The 16,932-nt window shown below is 54.3% G+C and overlaps 1 protein-coding gene across 1 annotated transcript in view; it reads right to left on the bottom strand.

Moving 5' to 3' along the window:
• Nucleotides 1–16,932, bottom strand: part of LOC143787936 (uncharacterized) — a 38,018-nt gene that overhangs the window by 17,892 nt on the left and 3,194 nt on the right. Inside the window, exons 3-6 of the mRNA XM_077277168.1 lie at nt 15,043–16,921; nt 14,346–14,435; nt 12,264–12,333; nt 3,284–3,357 (exon numbers count right to left, since the gene is read on the bottom strand). Coding sequence (XP_077133283.1) covers nt 3,284–3,357; nt 12,264–12,333; nt 14,346–14,435; nt 15,043–16,921 — 2,113 coding nt within the window. The remainder of the gene's footprint in view (nt 1–3,283; nt 3,358–12,263; nt 12,334–14,345; nt 14,436–15,042; nt 16,922–16,932) is intronic.

The raw sequence follows: 16,932 nt of genomic DNA, 5'->3' as shown, positions 1-16,932 counted from the left end.
CGTGCAGTACACAGTGACCAATGTCCAAGGGTTGGACTGGCCCTTTAAGAAAACTAGTCTGACAGTGAGTTATTGTACACTGACCCGAGTCGCTGGAAATCACCTTCTCTGGGTGATGGGGAATCTCTGCAAATCTGATGCCGCTCGGCACCGCTGCTCTCTGGAAGGAGGATAGAAAATCTACCACCCATCTACAGAACGCAGAGGACATGTCCCAGCAGCCACTGCCCTCCCGGACGGGGGGCCGCCGACTCACCCCGGAGACCCTCATGTGATTAGATCCCGCCATCTCTTCTCACAGGACGGACTTCAGCTCTTCAGCAGCCGCCATCCTCACAACCACCGCCAGATGTGACGAGGAGACGGGAGGTACAACCATGAGATTACAAGAGCCGCCATTTCCATCAAACCACTATCCAGGGATCCCCGCTCACCCCCGGAGCCTCCATGCCGGAGACGGAGACCCTGGTGCCACCAGGCCCCCCAGCCAAGGATGGAGACCACAGCGCCACCAGGCCGCACAGCTGGGGACGGAGACCCCGGAGCCACCAGGTCAGGGACGGAGACCCCGGAGCCACCAGGCCCGCCCAGCCGAGGACGGAGACTCCCGAGCCACCAGGCCCGCCCAGCCGAGGATGGAGACCCCGGAGCCACCAGGCCGCACAGCTGGGGATGGAGACCCCGGAGCCACCAGGCCGCACAGCTGGGGATGGAGACCCCGGAGCCACCAGGCCGCCAAGCCAGGGACGGAGACCCCGGAGCCACCAGGCCCGCCCAGCCGAGGACAGAGACCCCCGAGCCACCAGGCCCGCCCAGCCGAGGACAGAGACCCCCGAGCCACCAGGCCGCCAAGCCAGGGACGGAGACCCCGGAGCCACCAGGCCCGCCCAGCCGAGGACGGAGACTCCCGAGCCACCAGGCCCGCCCAGCCGAGGACGGAGACTCCCGAGCCACCAGGCCCGCCCAGCCGAGGACGGAGACTCCCGAGCCACCAGGCCGCACAGCTGGGGATGGAGACCCCAGAGCCACCAGGCCGCACAGCTGGGGATGGAGACCCCGGAGCCACCAGGCCCGCCCAGCCGAGGACAGAGACCCCCGAGCCACCAGGCCCGCCCAGCCGAGGACAGAGACCCCCGAGCCACCAGGCCGCACAGCCGAGGATGGAGACCACAGCGCCACCAGGCCGCACAGCTGGGGATGGAGACCCCGGAGCCACCAGGCCAGGGACGGAGACCCCGGAGCCACCAGGCCGCCAGGCCAGGGACGGAGACCCCGGAGCCACCAGGCCGCCAAGCCAGGGACGGAGACCCCGGAGCCACCAGGCCCGCCCAGCCGAGGACGGAGACCCCCGAGCCACCAGACCGCCCAGCCGAGGATGGAGACCACAGCGCCACCAGGCCGCACAGCTGGGGACGGAGACCCCGGAGCCACCAGGCCAGGGACGGAGACCCCGGAGCCACCAGGCCCGCCCAGCCGAGGACGGAGACTACCGAGCCACCAGGCCCCCCAGCCGAGGATGGAGACCACAGCGCCACCAGGCCGCACAGCTGGGGATGGAGACCCCGGAGCCACCAGGCCGCCAAGCCAGGGACGGAGACCCCGGAGCCACCAGGCCCGCCCAGCCAGGGACGGAGACCCCGGAGCCACCAGGCCCGCCCAGCCGAGGATGGAGACCCCCGAGCCACCAGGCCGCACAGCCGAGGATGGAGACCCCCGAGCCACCAGGCCGCACAGCCGGGGTCGGAGACCCCAGAACCACGGGGCTGCTCACCCCATCATGGATGAACCGTGGGGATCATCACCTAAAGGGTTCTTGCCCAGTGCATTTCGCAGTGCGGTCGCACCAGGTTTTATAGCTGCTCAGTCAGTAATTTGTGAAATAGTCACGCTTGGATTACAGCGCAGAGAAGGCACAGGAGCAGGGCGCTCCGAAAGGGATACCTAGAGATGTGAGCAAGATCCTCCTGGATGGCGCCCATGCTCCGAACCCCTTAAAATTACTCGGCGTCCATGTCCCTCGACATCACCTCAGTGGAACCATCCGACGGACCCACCAGCGATCACTCCTTCCCCAAACCACCTCTACTGGCAGAAATCACATCCCAGGAGACGATCCCCGACTAAATGCCTCATTTTGTCATTAGACGCCAAATCTAGCGGCTGCTGGAGCCTCAAGTGCAGGCCCCATGTAAGGCTGAGGGGCCGTTATCAGCACTCGACAATAGCAGGAGACCCCTCAGCGTGTGCAGCATTATATCAAGGACTTTCCTCTCCTCATTGTAAGTTACCGAGTGCAGCAACCCCACTGCTAAAAACATTCCCAGCAGAGCAGCCGACGACGAGGCGAGGGGACAGCAGAGCAGCCGACGACGAGGCGAGGGGACAGCAGAGCAACCGCCGACGAGGCAAGGGGACAGCAGAGCAGCCGCCGACGAGGCGAGGGGACAGCAGAGCAGCCGCCGACGAGGCGAGGGGACAGCAGAGCCGCCGCCGACGAGGCGAGGGGACAGCAGAGCCGCCGCTGACGAGGCGAGGGGACAGCAGAGCCGCCGCCGCGAGGGGACAGCAGAGCCGCCGCCGACGAGGCGAGGGGACAGCAGAGCCGCCGACGACGAGGCGAGGGGACAGCAGAGCCGCCGACGACGAGGCAACAGCAGAGCCGCCGACGACAAGGGGACAGCAGAGCTGCCGCCGACGAGGCGAGGGGACAGCAGAGCCGTCGCCGCCGAGGCGAGAGGACAGCAGAGCCGCCGCCGCCGAGGCGAGGGGACAGCAGAGAGTTATATACCGCACCCTCCGCTCGGCTATATACCACTTCCTCCGCTGGGCTATATACACAGGTTATATACCGCGTCCTCCGCTGGGCTATATACACAGGTTATATACCGCGTCCTTCGCTGGGCTATATACACAGGTTATATACCGCGTCCTCCGCTGGGCTATATACACAGGTTATATACCGCGTCCTCCGCTGGGCTATATACACAGGTTATATACCGCGTCCTCCGCTGGGCTATATATCACAGGTTATATACCGCGTCCTCCGCTGGGCTATATATCACAGGTTATATACCGCGTCCTCCGCTGGGCTATATGTCACGTCCTCCGCTGGGCTATATACATTGGTTATATACCGTGCAGATGTTCCCATAGTGTGTCAGGGGCAGGTAAATAGCTGCACCCTACAAACTAGCGGACCATCTACTGGGGCCATAGGAGACCCTGAGTTTCCCAGTCTCCCCTCCATCTTTCCAGGGCACCGCTGCACGGGTGGAGAAGTAACCTTGTTGGCTTCCATGCATCCGACGGCCTCTTCCACGAGGGAAAACTCCACGCAGACAGAGCCGGAGCTGTAACCTGGGGACAGCATGTGATAGACGGGATGTCAGTCAGTATTACATCCAGAAAAATGGCATTTACTTCCAGCCCCCCTCCCCCAAAATATACAGACAGTGTTCTCCCCAACATACTGCACATAGAGTACAATGAGACGTGGAGGGAGTACCACCACCAGGACCACATTCACCCATCACACGAGTGTCAGCGTCCCCCCGTAATAACCCTACTGAACACACAGCGTCCATAGCATCGTCCCCCCAGCAGTGATGGGGTCACAAGACATGACTGGACAAGACGTCTCAGCCCATACATATACAGTCATGGCCGAAAGTGTTGGCACCCTTGAAACTGTTCCAGAAAATAAAGTATTTCTCCCAGATAATTATTACAATTCTCCAGGTTTGTTAATACTCCGGTTTATTTCCTTTGTGTTTATTGGAACACCACAAAAAAAAAAAAGAAAAAAGTGTGAGTGATGAGGGAGACTCCATTTTGATTTATCAATTTCAGGCCCAATAGATTATCCGCAGATCTCCTTTCACCCCTGAATTGTGCCTCCCAACTATGGGATAAGTACACGAATTCCCAAAAGAACAGGAACCTGCCATCTGGCCAGAGGATTAGAGGCCACATGTTAATGAAGGCGAGGAGGAGCAGAGCTGGGAGCCCTGCATCAATCAGCTGTCAAGGGAAAGCGTAGACCGAGGGGCACCGACACCTAGAGATGAATTACCGTATTTTCCGGCGTACAAGACGACTTTTTAACCCCTAAAAATTGTCCCAAAAGTCGGGGGTCGTCTTATACGCCGGGTACGGCGTGTGCAGGGAGCGATCCTGGATGATTCCCAGGGTCTGAAGGAGAGGAGACTCTCCTTCAGGCCCTGGGATCCATATTCATATAAAAAATAAAGAATAAAAATAAAAAATATGTATATACTCACCCTTCCGAGAAGCCTGGCTCTCACCGGTGTAAGCGTCTGCCTCCGTTCCTAAGAATTGCAGAGCGTGAAGGACCCTCGATGACGTCACGGTCAGGTGACTGGTCACATGAGCGGTCACGGACCAATCACAGGCCAGTCACCTGACCGTGACATCATCGAGGGTCCTTCATGCTGCAATTCTTAGGAACGGAGGCAGACGCTTAAGGCCCCGTCTCACTAAGCGATTTACCAACGATCACGACCAGCGATACGACCTGGCCGTGATCGTTGGTAAGTCGCTGTGTGGTCACTGGGGAGCTGTCACACAGACCGCTCTCCCCAGCGACCAACGATCAGGGGAACGACTTCGGCATCGTTGAAACTGTCTTCAACGATGCCGAAGTCCCCCTGCAGCACCCGGGTAACCAGGGTAAACATCGGGTTACTAAGCGCAGGGCCGCGCTTAGTAACCCGATGTTTACCCTGGTTACCAAAAAAAACAAACAGTACATACTCGCCTTTCGGTGTCCAGGTCCCTTGCCGTCTGCTTCCTGCTCTGACTGAGATCCGGCTGTACACTGAGAGCAGAGCGCAGCGGTGACGTCACTGCTGTGCTCTCACTTCTCACTGTACGGCCGGGAGTCAGTCAGAGCAGGAAGCAGACGGCAAGGGACCTGGACACCGAAAGGCGAGTATGTACTGTTTGTTTTTTTTGGTAACCAGGGTAAACATCGGGTTACTAAGTGCGGCCCTGCGCTTAGTAACCCGATGTTTACCCTGGTTACCAGTGAAGACATCGCTGGATCGGTGTCACACACACCGATTCAGCGATGTCAGCGGGGCCTCAACGACCAAAAAAAGGTCCAGGCCATTCCGACACGACCAGCGATCTCGCAGCAGGGGCCTGATCGCTGGTACGTGTCACACATAGCGAGATCGCTATGGAGGTCGCTGTTGCGTCACAAAACTAGTGACTCAGCAGCGATCTCGCTAGCGATCTCGCTATGTGAGACGGGGCCTTTACACCGGTGACAGCCAGGCTTCTCGGAGGGGTGAGTATATACATATTTTTTATTTTTATTCTTTATTTTTAACATGAATATGGATCCCAGGGCCTGAAGGAGAGTCTCCTCTCCTTCAGACCCTGGGAACCACACGCTGTATAAGATGACTGGGCGTATAAGATGACCCCAGTCTTATACAGCGGGCATATCCCAAATTCCATATTTTATATGGAAAAGTTGGGGGTCGTCTTATACACCAGAAAATACGGTATGTACCGTGCACCTCAGGGTTATGTCCGATATACCACCAGAACCCTGGGAGCCCCCTGCACGCACCCCTGTGTCTCGTCGTTCTATAGGTGTCCCAGATACCGCGCTATCGAGACTGGCTCTCCAGAACCACTTAGCCCACCCGAGTTTGGACTCTCCGCATCGGTCCAGCCCCAACGAACCTGTTGAGACGTCAGTCATCCCGTTTGTACCTTCCACTAGGAAGTTATGACCCATCCAAAGATATTGAGAATTATTTCAGCTATGTGGTCAGGGGAGATTTCAGTCCAACTCAGAGGGGCAGTTGCGAATATGGTAGGTGGCGAACTAGGGGTTAAAGGATAGCTACACACATTCAGCCAGTGTCATTGTTCTGCCACGGAACCGCGTCACGTGTGGAGATGGACCAGAAACTAAGAAGGTTCCTGTGGATACGAGAGCTTCCCTCCATCCACAAGTGATAAGAATGGTAACATGACACATACAGCTAACTGCTACCCCAACCTGTATTCTCCATTTATCTGTACCTCTGGCTGCATTATCTGTATATTACCAGGTATAAATGTGTAGTTTCTAGTGCACCTTTCATCAATTAAAATATCAATTATCTTGGGCTGCTCTTTTGTCTCAAATCAGATTTTCCACGTCCGTGAGTCCGACTAGTCCTTATACGCTACCTGGGGTTGGTTTCTGACCCCATATAAGCTGGGTAACAGATCAGGCTGATATCTATCGAGGAACTGGTGGCAGCATACAGTTCTGGCGTTATTATATATTCCCGGCCTGGGACTGGTGATATACATTGTAAGATTGTAGTAGCATCGTACGCAGTGAAGAGGCAGTGACCCACAAAGTTCCAACACAGTCTCTTTAATGTGTTTCCTCACAGCATTAAAGTCCAATTCACATAAATGCATATAACTTCAGTGTATATTACCAGTGATCAGTTTACACCAGTTCATAGCAATACATATCATATGGCTTCAGATTTACAGTCCCTAAACAGGTCAGACCTCTCGTTGTCCAGTTTCCCTGGGCGACCGCACACCATATTACAGTCTCCATACACACAGCCTCATATGTTCAGACACTACACACGCCAGCCCCTCTGACTAGTTCCCGTGGGTGTCCTGCATCGCTGTATCACAGTCGCTTTACTCACACAGCTGTACACCGCCCAGGATATCCTCCGGATAGCAGCCGGGCACCATATCCACCTGTTTGCAATCGTTACACATGCTAGTCCTCTTTTGGGCACAGGACATCCACCTCCGGGCACAGGACTGTCCTCATCTGAGACCAGTACCATGGACGACTTGCATCTCTGTGTACGCTGCGGGTGCCAGGCTATTCAGCTGCCCTGGATGCTGGCACAGCTGGCCTGTGCCTCCATGCACTCAGCCAACACTCTGCAGGCCTCTGCTCTGCACACCAGAGTGACACTGACGTTACACCTGACACACCCATACCTCTTACTGCAGGGCTTTTAACACACACAAACCTGTGGCTTTCAGCCACATGGAAAACCCGGACCAGAAATCCGTGACTCCCATGCACACCTATGGACTTCATCCGTCTGCATGCACAACCTGGGGAGAACACACTGCGACCCCTACCTGCGACACGAGTCACTGCCTCACTGCCGAGTGCCCCGATAACCAGTATGTGACAGGGCAGCCTCTCCGGCGACTACTTATCCTAAGCAGCCACAATCGAGGGCCAAAGAAATCCAAGCTGTCCTGCCAGCTCAGGGTGCATCACTGTCAGCATGAACTATCCGTTCACATGTGAATGAAATTAATCACTATGGCAGGAGACCCCGGAGGACCCCACTGCTGACAGACATAAAAAAGCTAGACTGCAGTCTACCAAAATGGACATGAGTAAGCCAAAATGCTTCTGGGAAAGTATTGTGGACAGATGAGGCCAAGATTGAGCTTTTTGGTAAAGCACATCAATCTACGGTTTAAAAAAAAAAAAAAAAAAAAAAAAAACGGAATGAGGCCTACAAAGAAAAGAACACTGTACCTACAGTCAGATATGGTGACGGGTCACAGATGTTTTGGTGTTTATTTGCCTCGGGCACTGGGGGCCCTGACTGTGCAAGACATCGCTAAACCTGACGTTTACCAAAGGATTTTGGGTGGCAATGTAGTGCCTAGTGTCAGAAAGCTGGGTTGTGTGTCCTAGGTCACGGGTGTACCAGCAGGACATTGACCCCCAAACTAATTTCAAGAAGCCCCCAGAAATGGATGGAAACAAAGTGCTGGAGAGTTCTGAAGTGGGAGCAATGAGTCCGGATGTAAATCCCATAGATCACCTGTGGAGAGATCTCACAAGGACTGTAGGGAGAAGACGAAATATGAGAGCGGGATCGGATTGTAAGAAGAGTCCAAGATCCCGGCTGAGAGGAGGAAGAAGCTGTGATGGTGATAGGGAGCGACTGATCGCTGAGGTTTATTCCACAGGACGTGCAGCCAAATATTAGGTGGAGGGTGGCAGCAATTTAGTCTGGACCATTTTTGTGGTTTTGTGAGAATTTATGTTCAATTTTACTTTTTCCAGTTTTTTTGTTTTATTCCAAAACACAAAGGAAATAAACCTGAGTAACAAACACGGGGAATTGTGATAATGTTCTGGGGGAAACACTTCATGTTCTGGAACAAATTCAAGGCTGACAACACTGACGGCCATGACTGTACATCACACACAGATGAGGGCTCAGAGTCTGCACAAGGAATAATCAGCTTCTCCATAACCAGGTACATGAGACGCACAAGAGCAGAGGGACCCCCGCCAGCCGGAACCACAGGAGGGGACCCCCGCCAGCCGGCACCACAGGAGGGGACCCCCGCCAGCCGGCACCACAGGAGGGGACCCCCGCAAGGGGCTGCGCATGTACGAAAAAGGAAATGTAGATGCCTGTATGTACGCCCGCACAGGCCACCAAGGGGTATGGCCCGCACAGGCCGCCAGACATGCCAGTGTCTGAAGAGAACGCCCTCCAGATGAAGCCAAAGTTGCTTCATGGAGCTTGTAATGCAGCTAGTAGTGGGGCGATGTCCGGTGCCGACCCCTCCCCGGGCCGCAGAGACCTCGTGTGGATGGCACAGAGGACATCACTGGGGCGAAATCAATTATTAATGGCAACAACATCTCTTGACCCCGGTGAAGACCAGGAAAGCGTCAGCACAGGACTGAAGTGTTACTACTACTGGTATTCTACACCATTACAAACCATATGTAATTCATCTGGAGGAAGGAGACCCCTTTAAAGTCATCTAAAATGTCAGGCTCAGATGTAATTGTAAAAGGGTACAAAGATGCGGTGGTGGGGGTCTGAAGACCCCTGTGATTACTTTGTAGGCTGGTGAGATATGAGAAGCCAGGAAGCAGAGCGCTCGGCCCCTGTATGAGCGGTGCATGGACTGAGCACAAACTGCCCCCCGCCAGGAGCCGAGCGGTGCATGGACTGAGCGCATACCGCCCCCCACCAGGAGCCGAACACCCCAAGCGGTGAATGGACTGAGCGCAAACCGTCCCCCCGCCAGGAGCAAAGCTCCCCATGGACTGAGCGCATACCGCCCCCCGCCAGGAGCAAAGCTCCCCATGGACTGAGCGCATACCACCCCCCCGCCAGCAGCCGAGCGGTTCATGGACTGAGCGCATACCGCCCCCTGCCAGGAGCCGAGCACCCCGAGTACCACACACCTGACCGATCGTCTGAAGAATTGGATCTGGCTCCCAGGAATCTACAGTTCAGCTGTAAATATTATCTGGTGGCGGTGGTGTATCATCCTCCCGGCCCCTCATCAGTTCCTGGATCACTTTGCCACCTGGCTTCCTCACTTTCTCTCCTGTGACACCCCCACCCTTTCTAACTCTCCAACGCATGAAGACGGAAACTCCCTCTACTTGGTCTTCTCCCGGCTTTGCTGAGTGGACGTTTTCACAAACTCCACTGACCACAACCTTCTTTCATTCTCTATCAAGAACTGCCATCCCGCTCAGGTCACCCCCACTTTCCACACTTATAGAAACATACAGGCCATTAACACCCAGAAACTTATGAAGAACTTGCAGTCCTCATTGGCCCCAATCTCCTCCATCTCATGTCCTGATTCTGCTCTGAACCATTACAATGAAACCCTGCAAAGTGCCCTGGATGAAATTGCACCTCCTATACATAGAACAACTCGACACAGACGGCGACAACCGTGGCACACGCTGCAAACACGTTTCCTGCAGCGGTGCTCCAGGTGCGCCGAACATCTGGAGAAAATCTAATCTACCCGAAGATTTCATCCATTATAAGTTCATGCTAAAAACATACAACTCTGCCCTTCACCTCTCCAAACAAACCTATTACAACACCCTCATCACCTCGCTGTCCAATAACCCTAAACGTCTCTTCAACACTTTCCAGTCCCTACTCAACCCAAGAGAGCAGGCCCCAACCACGGATCTCCGCGCTGACGATCTGGCCAACTACTTCAAAGAAAAAATTGACCACATTCGACAGGAAATTATCTCCCAATCTCTTCATACCAGGCACTGTCCTCCCTCCCCCACTGCATCTAGTTCACTCTCTGACTTTGAACCAGTTACTGAAGAAGAAGTAAGCAGGCTCCTTGCATCTTCTCGCCCGACCACTTGCACCAGTGACCCCATTCCATCACATCTCCTCCAGTCCCTTTCCCCGGCTGTCACCTCTCACCTAACAAAAATATTCAACCTTTCCCTCACTTCCGGTATTTTTCCATCCTCATTTAAGCAAGCCATCATACATCCATTACTTAAAAAACCATCCCTCGACCAAAATTGTGCCGCTAATTATAGACCGGTCTCTAATCTTCCCTTCATGTCTAAACTCCTCGAACGCCTGGTCCACTCCCGTCTTACCCGCTATCTCTCAGATAACTCTTTTCTCGACCCTCTTCAATCTGGCTTCCGCTCTTTACACTCTACTGAAACTGCCCTCACTAAAGTCTCTAATGACCTACTAACAGCTAAATCTAATGGTCACTATTCCATGCTAATTCTCTTGGATCTCTCCGCAGCATTCGACACTGTGGATCATCAGCTCCTCCTCACTATGCTCCGCTCCATCAGCCTCAAGGACACCGTTCTCTCCTGGTTCTCCTCCTATCTCTCTGACCGATCCTTCACTGTATGTTTTGCTGGTTCCTCCTCCTCTCTCCTACCCCTTACTGTTGGGGTTCCTCAAGGATCAGTCCTAGGCCCCCTCCTCTTCTCTTTGTATACTGCCCCTATTGGACAAACAATCAGTAGATTTGGTTTCCAGTACCATCTCTATGCTGACGACACCCAATTATACACCTCTTCTCCTGCTTTCACTCCGACCTTCTTAGAAAACACCAGTGATTGTCTTACCGCTGTCTCTAACATCATGTCCTCCCTCTATCTGAAACTGAACCTGTCAAAAACTGAACTCCTCGTGTTCTCTCCCTCTACTAACCTACCTTTGCCTGACATTGCCATCTCCGTGTGCGGTTCCACCATTACTCCAAAGCAACATGCCCGCTGCCTTGGGGTCATCCTTGATTCCGAGCTTTCATTCACCCCCCACATCCGATCACTGGCTCGCTCTTCTTATCTGCATCTCAAAAACATTTCTAGAATTCGCCCTTTTCTTACTTTCGACTCTGCAAAAACTCTTACTGTTTCTCTTATTCATTCCCGTCTGGACTATTGTAACTCTCTACTAATCGGCCTCCCTCTTACCAAACACTCCCCGCTCCAATCTGTCCTGAATGCTGCTGCCACAATCATATTCCTCGCCAACCGTTACACCGATGCCTCTACCTTGTGCCAGTCATTACACTGGCTACCCATCCACTCCAGAATCCAGTACAAAACTACTACCCTCATCCACAAAGCACTCCATGGCTCAGCACCACCCTACATCTCCTCTCTGGTCTCAGTCTACCACCCTACCCGTGCCCTCCGCTCCGCTAATGACCTCAGGTTAGCATCCTCAATAATCAGAACCTCCCACTCCCGTCTCCAAGACTTTACACGTGCTGCGCCGATTCTTTGGAATGCACTACCCAGCTTAGTACGATTAATCCCCAATCCCCACAGTTTTAAGCGTGCCCTAAAAAGACACTTGTTCAGATTGGCCTACCGCCTCAACGCATTAACCTAACTATCCCTGTGTGGCCCATTCAAAAAAAAACAAACAATCAGGTTCCTCGCATCATGTTCTCATACACTTTATGCAGTTAATAGCCTCTGTGTCTGTACTGTTACATACTTAGGCTGATAACTGGTTCATGCAGCTTTACATGAACACCCGAGCCTTACACTATGGCTGGTCCAAATAACTAAAGCAATTGTCACCATCCACCTCTCGTGTCTCCCCTTTTCCCCATAGTTTGTAGCTTGCGAGCAGCAGGGCCCTCATTCCTCCTGGTATCTGTTTTGAACTGTGATTTCTGTTATGCTGTAATGTCTATTGTCTGTACAAGTCCCCTCTATAAGTTGTAAAGCGCTGCGGAATATGTTGGCGCTATATAAATAAAATCATTATTATTATTATCTGTGAAGGTCAACAGCTAAAAAAGTGACGGCCCCATCTATATCTGTCACGAGGGCTCCAACCAATATCCTCCGGACCCCCGGAGCTCAGGGGACACTATCTCTATGGAGCTGCCGTTTGTCAGGACACAGAACTTGTGGGTCAATCGTGACGTCAGACATCACTCACCTGGCATATATCCGATGAGGTTCACTCCGTGTTCAGACAGAGGCCGCGAGCCAGAGAGAGCGGAGAGGATCTGTGGAGGAGAAACCATGAGAGGACGGGCAGAATCCCACCACAGTGCTCCCTGCCCCCATCATAGGGCTCCTGCCCCCACCATACAGCTCATCTATAGGGCTCCTGCCCCCACCATACAGCTCATCTATAGAGCTCCTGCCCCCACCCTACAGCTCATCTATAGAGCTCCTGCCCCCACCATACAGCTCATCTATAGAGCTCCTGCCCCCATCATACAGCTCATCTATAGGGCTCCTGCCCCCATCATACAGCTCATCTATAGGGCTCCTGCCCCCACCATACAGCTCATCTATAGGGCTCCTGCCCCCATCATACAGCTCATCTATAGGGCTCCTGCCCCCATCATACAGCTCATCTATAGAGCTCCTGCCCCCACCATACAGCTCATCTATAGAGCTCCTGCCCCCATCATACAGCTCATCTATAGGGCTCCTGCCCCCACCATACAGCTCATCTATAGGGCTCCTGCCCCCACCATACAGCTCATCTATAGGGCTCCCTGCCCCCACCATACAGCTCATCTATAGGGCTCCTGCCCCCACCATACAGCTCATCTATAGGGCTCCCTGCCCCCATCATACAGCTCATCTATAGGGCTCCTGCCCCCATCATACAGCTCATCTATAGAGCTCCGCCCCATCATACGCAAATCTATAGGGCTCCCTGCCCCCATCATACAGCTCATCTATAGGGCTCCCTGCCCCCATCATACAGCTCATCTATAGGGCTCCTGCCCCCATCATACAGCTCATCTATAGGGCTCCTGCCCCCATCATACAGCTCATCTATAGGGCTCCTGCCCCCATCATACAGCTCATCTATAGGGCTCCTGCCCCCATCATACAGCTCATCTATAGGGCTCCTGCCCCCATCATACAGCTCATCTATAGGGCTCCTGCCCCCATCATACAGCTCATCTATAGGGCTCCCTGCCCCCATCATACAGCTCATCTATAGGGCTCCCTGCCCCCATCATACAGCTCATCTATAGGGCTCCTGCCCCCATCATACAGCTCATCTATAGGGCTCCTGCCCCATCATACAGCTCATCTATAGGGCTCCTGCCCCATCATACAGCTCATCTATAGGGCTCCTGCCCCCATCATACAGCTCATCTATAGGGCTCCTGCCCCCATCATACAGCTCATCTATAGGGCTCCTGCCCCCATCATACAGCTCATCTATAGGGCTCCTGCCCCCATCATACAGCTCATCTATAGGGCTCCTGCCCCATCATACAGCTCATCTATAGGGCTCCTGCCCCCATCATACAGCTCATCTATAGGGCTCCTGCCCCCATCATACAGCTCATCTATAGGGCTCCTGCCCCCATCATACAGCTCATCTATAGGGCTCCTGCCCCCATCATACAGCTCATCTATAGGGCTCCCTGCCCCCATCATACAGCTCATCTATAGGGCTCCCTGCCCCCATCATACAGCTCATCTATAGGGCTCCTGCCCCCATCATACAGCTCATCTATAGGGCTCCTGCCCCCATCATACAGCTCATCTATAGGGCTCCTGCCCCCATCATACAGCTCATCTATAGGGCTCCTGCCCCCATCATACAGCTCATCTATAGGGCTCCTGCCCCCATCATACAGCTCATCTATAGGGCTCCTGCCCCCATCTTACCCCTCATCTATAAAGATCTGCACCTGTAGAACGCGAGGCATTGATTGCAGAGATGGGATTGGGGGCTCATGACAACAACTCGCAATAAGTGACCCCAGAAAACCCACAATTCCCAAGTTACCACGATAACACGTGTGCTGGTGACTACGACATTGCTGCACAAAGGCCAGAGCATAATCCTAAATTTTGACCCATCCATTATACTTACCTCATTCTCACTAGTGGGGTCCTTCCTCAGGCATAAGCCATGATGGAGACCCCCACACACCCCTGTCATGGGTAATCATGAATGGATCACCCACCATCTCAGACATTGACGATTATCAGCAGCACTGGCACATTGCACCCAGCGGACCCCGCCACCCAGACTTACATCTTCTCTAGAAGCTCCGGTTGGAAGACCGTCCAGCCATATTATCTTGGTAGCGCCGTCGGGGACAGCCGTCCGCCTGTAGTCTTTATCCTGTGGAGGGAAACAATGCATTAGATCAAGCTCCAGTCAGCCATTACGTCTCCATCCACCATGCTGAACCTTTCTACATCTCTCATTACTGTACTAGTTCCCAGCTCTGAGCGACAATATTCACACTGTAAACGACAAATCAGCAGGTCGGGACCAGGGCCGCACACTCGGGACCAGGGCCGCACACTCGGGACCAGGGCCGCACACTCGGGACCAGGGCCGCACACTCGGGACCAGGGCCGCACACTCGGGACCAGGGCCGCACACTCTGTCATGGAAATTGAGGAGTCGGAGGTTTGGCTTACAGACTGCACAGCCCTGGTCGGTACCCTAATCCTCCCACTCCACAGCCCCGGTCACTGCTGACATGGACATAACGTGCAGCAGATTCAGCTCCACTAAAAGCTGAGATCAGGAACAGAACAGACATTTATGGGACATCCTGCACTGTACTACTGCCCCCAATGTGTTTTAGATGATAGGAGTCGCTCCATTTTATCCATAGCTCTGGTTACCCAACTCCACCCATCATCCCCAGTAGAGGTCCATGTGGCCCCCTTTTTTCACCTCTCTATATATACCCGCACGGTCACCCTTGCCTCCGTACCTTACTTCCAGGCTGTGGGTCTTCACGCGGTTTTTTGTTGGAGCCATGGCCGACTCGTAGGTCGACATCATTGAAGGCCTTGTTCCTGTAGTCCGCGTCCTGTCGGCCCAGAAAATCCATGGAGGAAGGAGCTCCTGCTGGCTTAACGCTGCTTGCAGCTGGGGCCGGGTTAGACGTTCTGGCCGCCTGTGGTTTCTGGGGTTCATGTGACCCCACTGGCCCTTTGGTCTCATCACTGACATGTCCTTTCTCTTGCTGCAGCCTTAACTCCTTGGCTGCTAGTCTTAGGAAGTCAAAGAGCACAGTGTTCTGCAGATGGTCAGCTGAGGTGGGATTCTTCCCAGCCCGGAGGTCCTCGTCCTTCTGCACGAATTTACCTGTACGGAAGTCTTGATCTGCTCCCCCCTGGGTGGGTTCCTTACTGCGGAGGTCTTGGTCACTAGGACAGGGCTCCTTGCTGTCTGCGGTGAGTCTCATCACCTTGCTCGGCCTTTCTTTGGCGTCTTGAGCTGGAGCTTCTGGCTTGGGCCGATCTCTGAAGTCTACGTCCAGTTTACCGGGGCAGCTGCCCTTGTTTGCCTCGCTCGGCGCCTCCCTCTTCGCGGCAGACTGCGCCCGCTCCTGAACCTCATTTACCTTGGACACAGGTGGTATCTGCGGTTTGTCGTAAGACAAGAATGGGATTACCTGCCCGGTGCTGGGGAGAGAGGCGAGCGCTAGATCTGGAGCGGCCATTACACTCTGGAGCACCTCTGGATTTTTCACCGTCTTGGGCTGGTCTTGTGTCTTCATTGCACCTGCACTCTTTTTCACACTGGTCTCGGCGGCAGCAGTGAGTTCTTGGTCCCGGTAGTCTGAATCGGCGCTCTTCTTGCCTCGGTAATCTGAGTCGACAGTCTTGACATCTCTGCAATCCCGGCCACGGTAGTCAGAATCGGATTTCTCTGTCTCCCGATAGTCGGCGTCTCTCCTCATCCTTGGCATCTTCAGGTCTCTATTATCATAGGCAGCCTGCGATGTCACGGCGGTCTCCAGGGCCCCAGGTGCCACACTGGCCGTCTCCGGCAGCACCGGGGCGCGCTGTGGATTCTCGCTGGTGTTATAATCCCCAGCCACTGAAGTGTGTGAGTAATCCATGACAACTCGCTCTCTGTAGTCCAAGCCTGGTTCTTGGTCCATGTAGCCCATGTTCACGTCCGGCTTCCTGAACCGTAAGTCACGGTCCGCAGACTCTTGGTAAAGTGAAGGCGCATCCCTCGGGCTGTACTCTATCGCAGACGTCTCCCTGTCCTGGCGCGCTCTCTGGGACATCTCTTGTCTCTGTTGCTGCTGTAGTAAGATGTCCAGCACAGACGTGACTCTCTGACGATTGTGCTCCAGGACCTCCTGCCGTCGGAGGTCCAGCTCTTCCTGCATTCGCCTCCTGTATTCCAGGCTCTCTCGCTCTCTAAATGACGGAGGGGGTTGGAATCTCTCTCTGTAGGCGACGGTGGGTCCTTCCTCGCATCTGTAGTCCACATCAGGTGGCCCTCTCTGACCCCTCTCTCTATAGTCCATATCGGGGGCTAAGTGGGCCCTGAACTCGCTTTCTGGCTTGCCCACCTCCCGGTAGCGCATGTCCATCGCCTCCTCTCCTCTGTAATCGTCATCCCTGTAGTCAGTGTTCGTTCTCGCCCTCCAGAGATGCGGCTCCTCTTCCGGCATCGTGTCCCCTTCCCAGCGCCCATCCATGTCTCTGTGCATGACGGCAGTTCCCGGGCTATCAAAGCGGGTGTTCGGAAGACATGGGCCACCCTGGAAGTGGAACGGATGACGTCCTCGCAGTCTCGGTTTGGAGCCTGGAGGTATTAGGGGTGGAATTGATTCTCCGAAGTGCCCCCTGTATGGAAA

This window comes from Ranitomeya variabilis, chromosome 8 (assembly GCF_051348905.1).
Source record: "Ranitomeya variabilis isolate aRanVar5 chromosome 8, aRanVar5.hap1, whole genome shotgun sequence".
In the NCBI taxonomy this organism is placed as follows: Eukaryota; Metazoa; Chordata; class Amphibia; order Anura; family Dendrobatidae; genus Ranitomeya; species Ranitomeya variabilis.
This window is presented reverse-complemented; position numbering and strand designations above follow the sequence as displayed.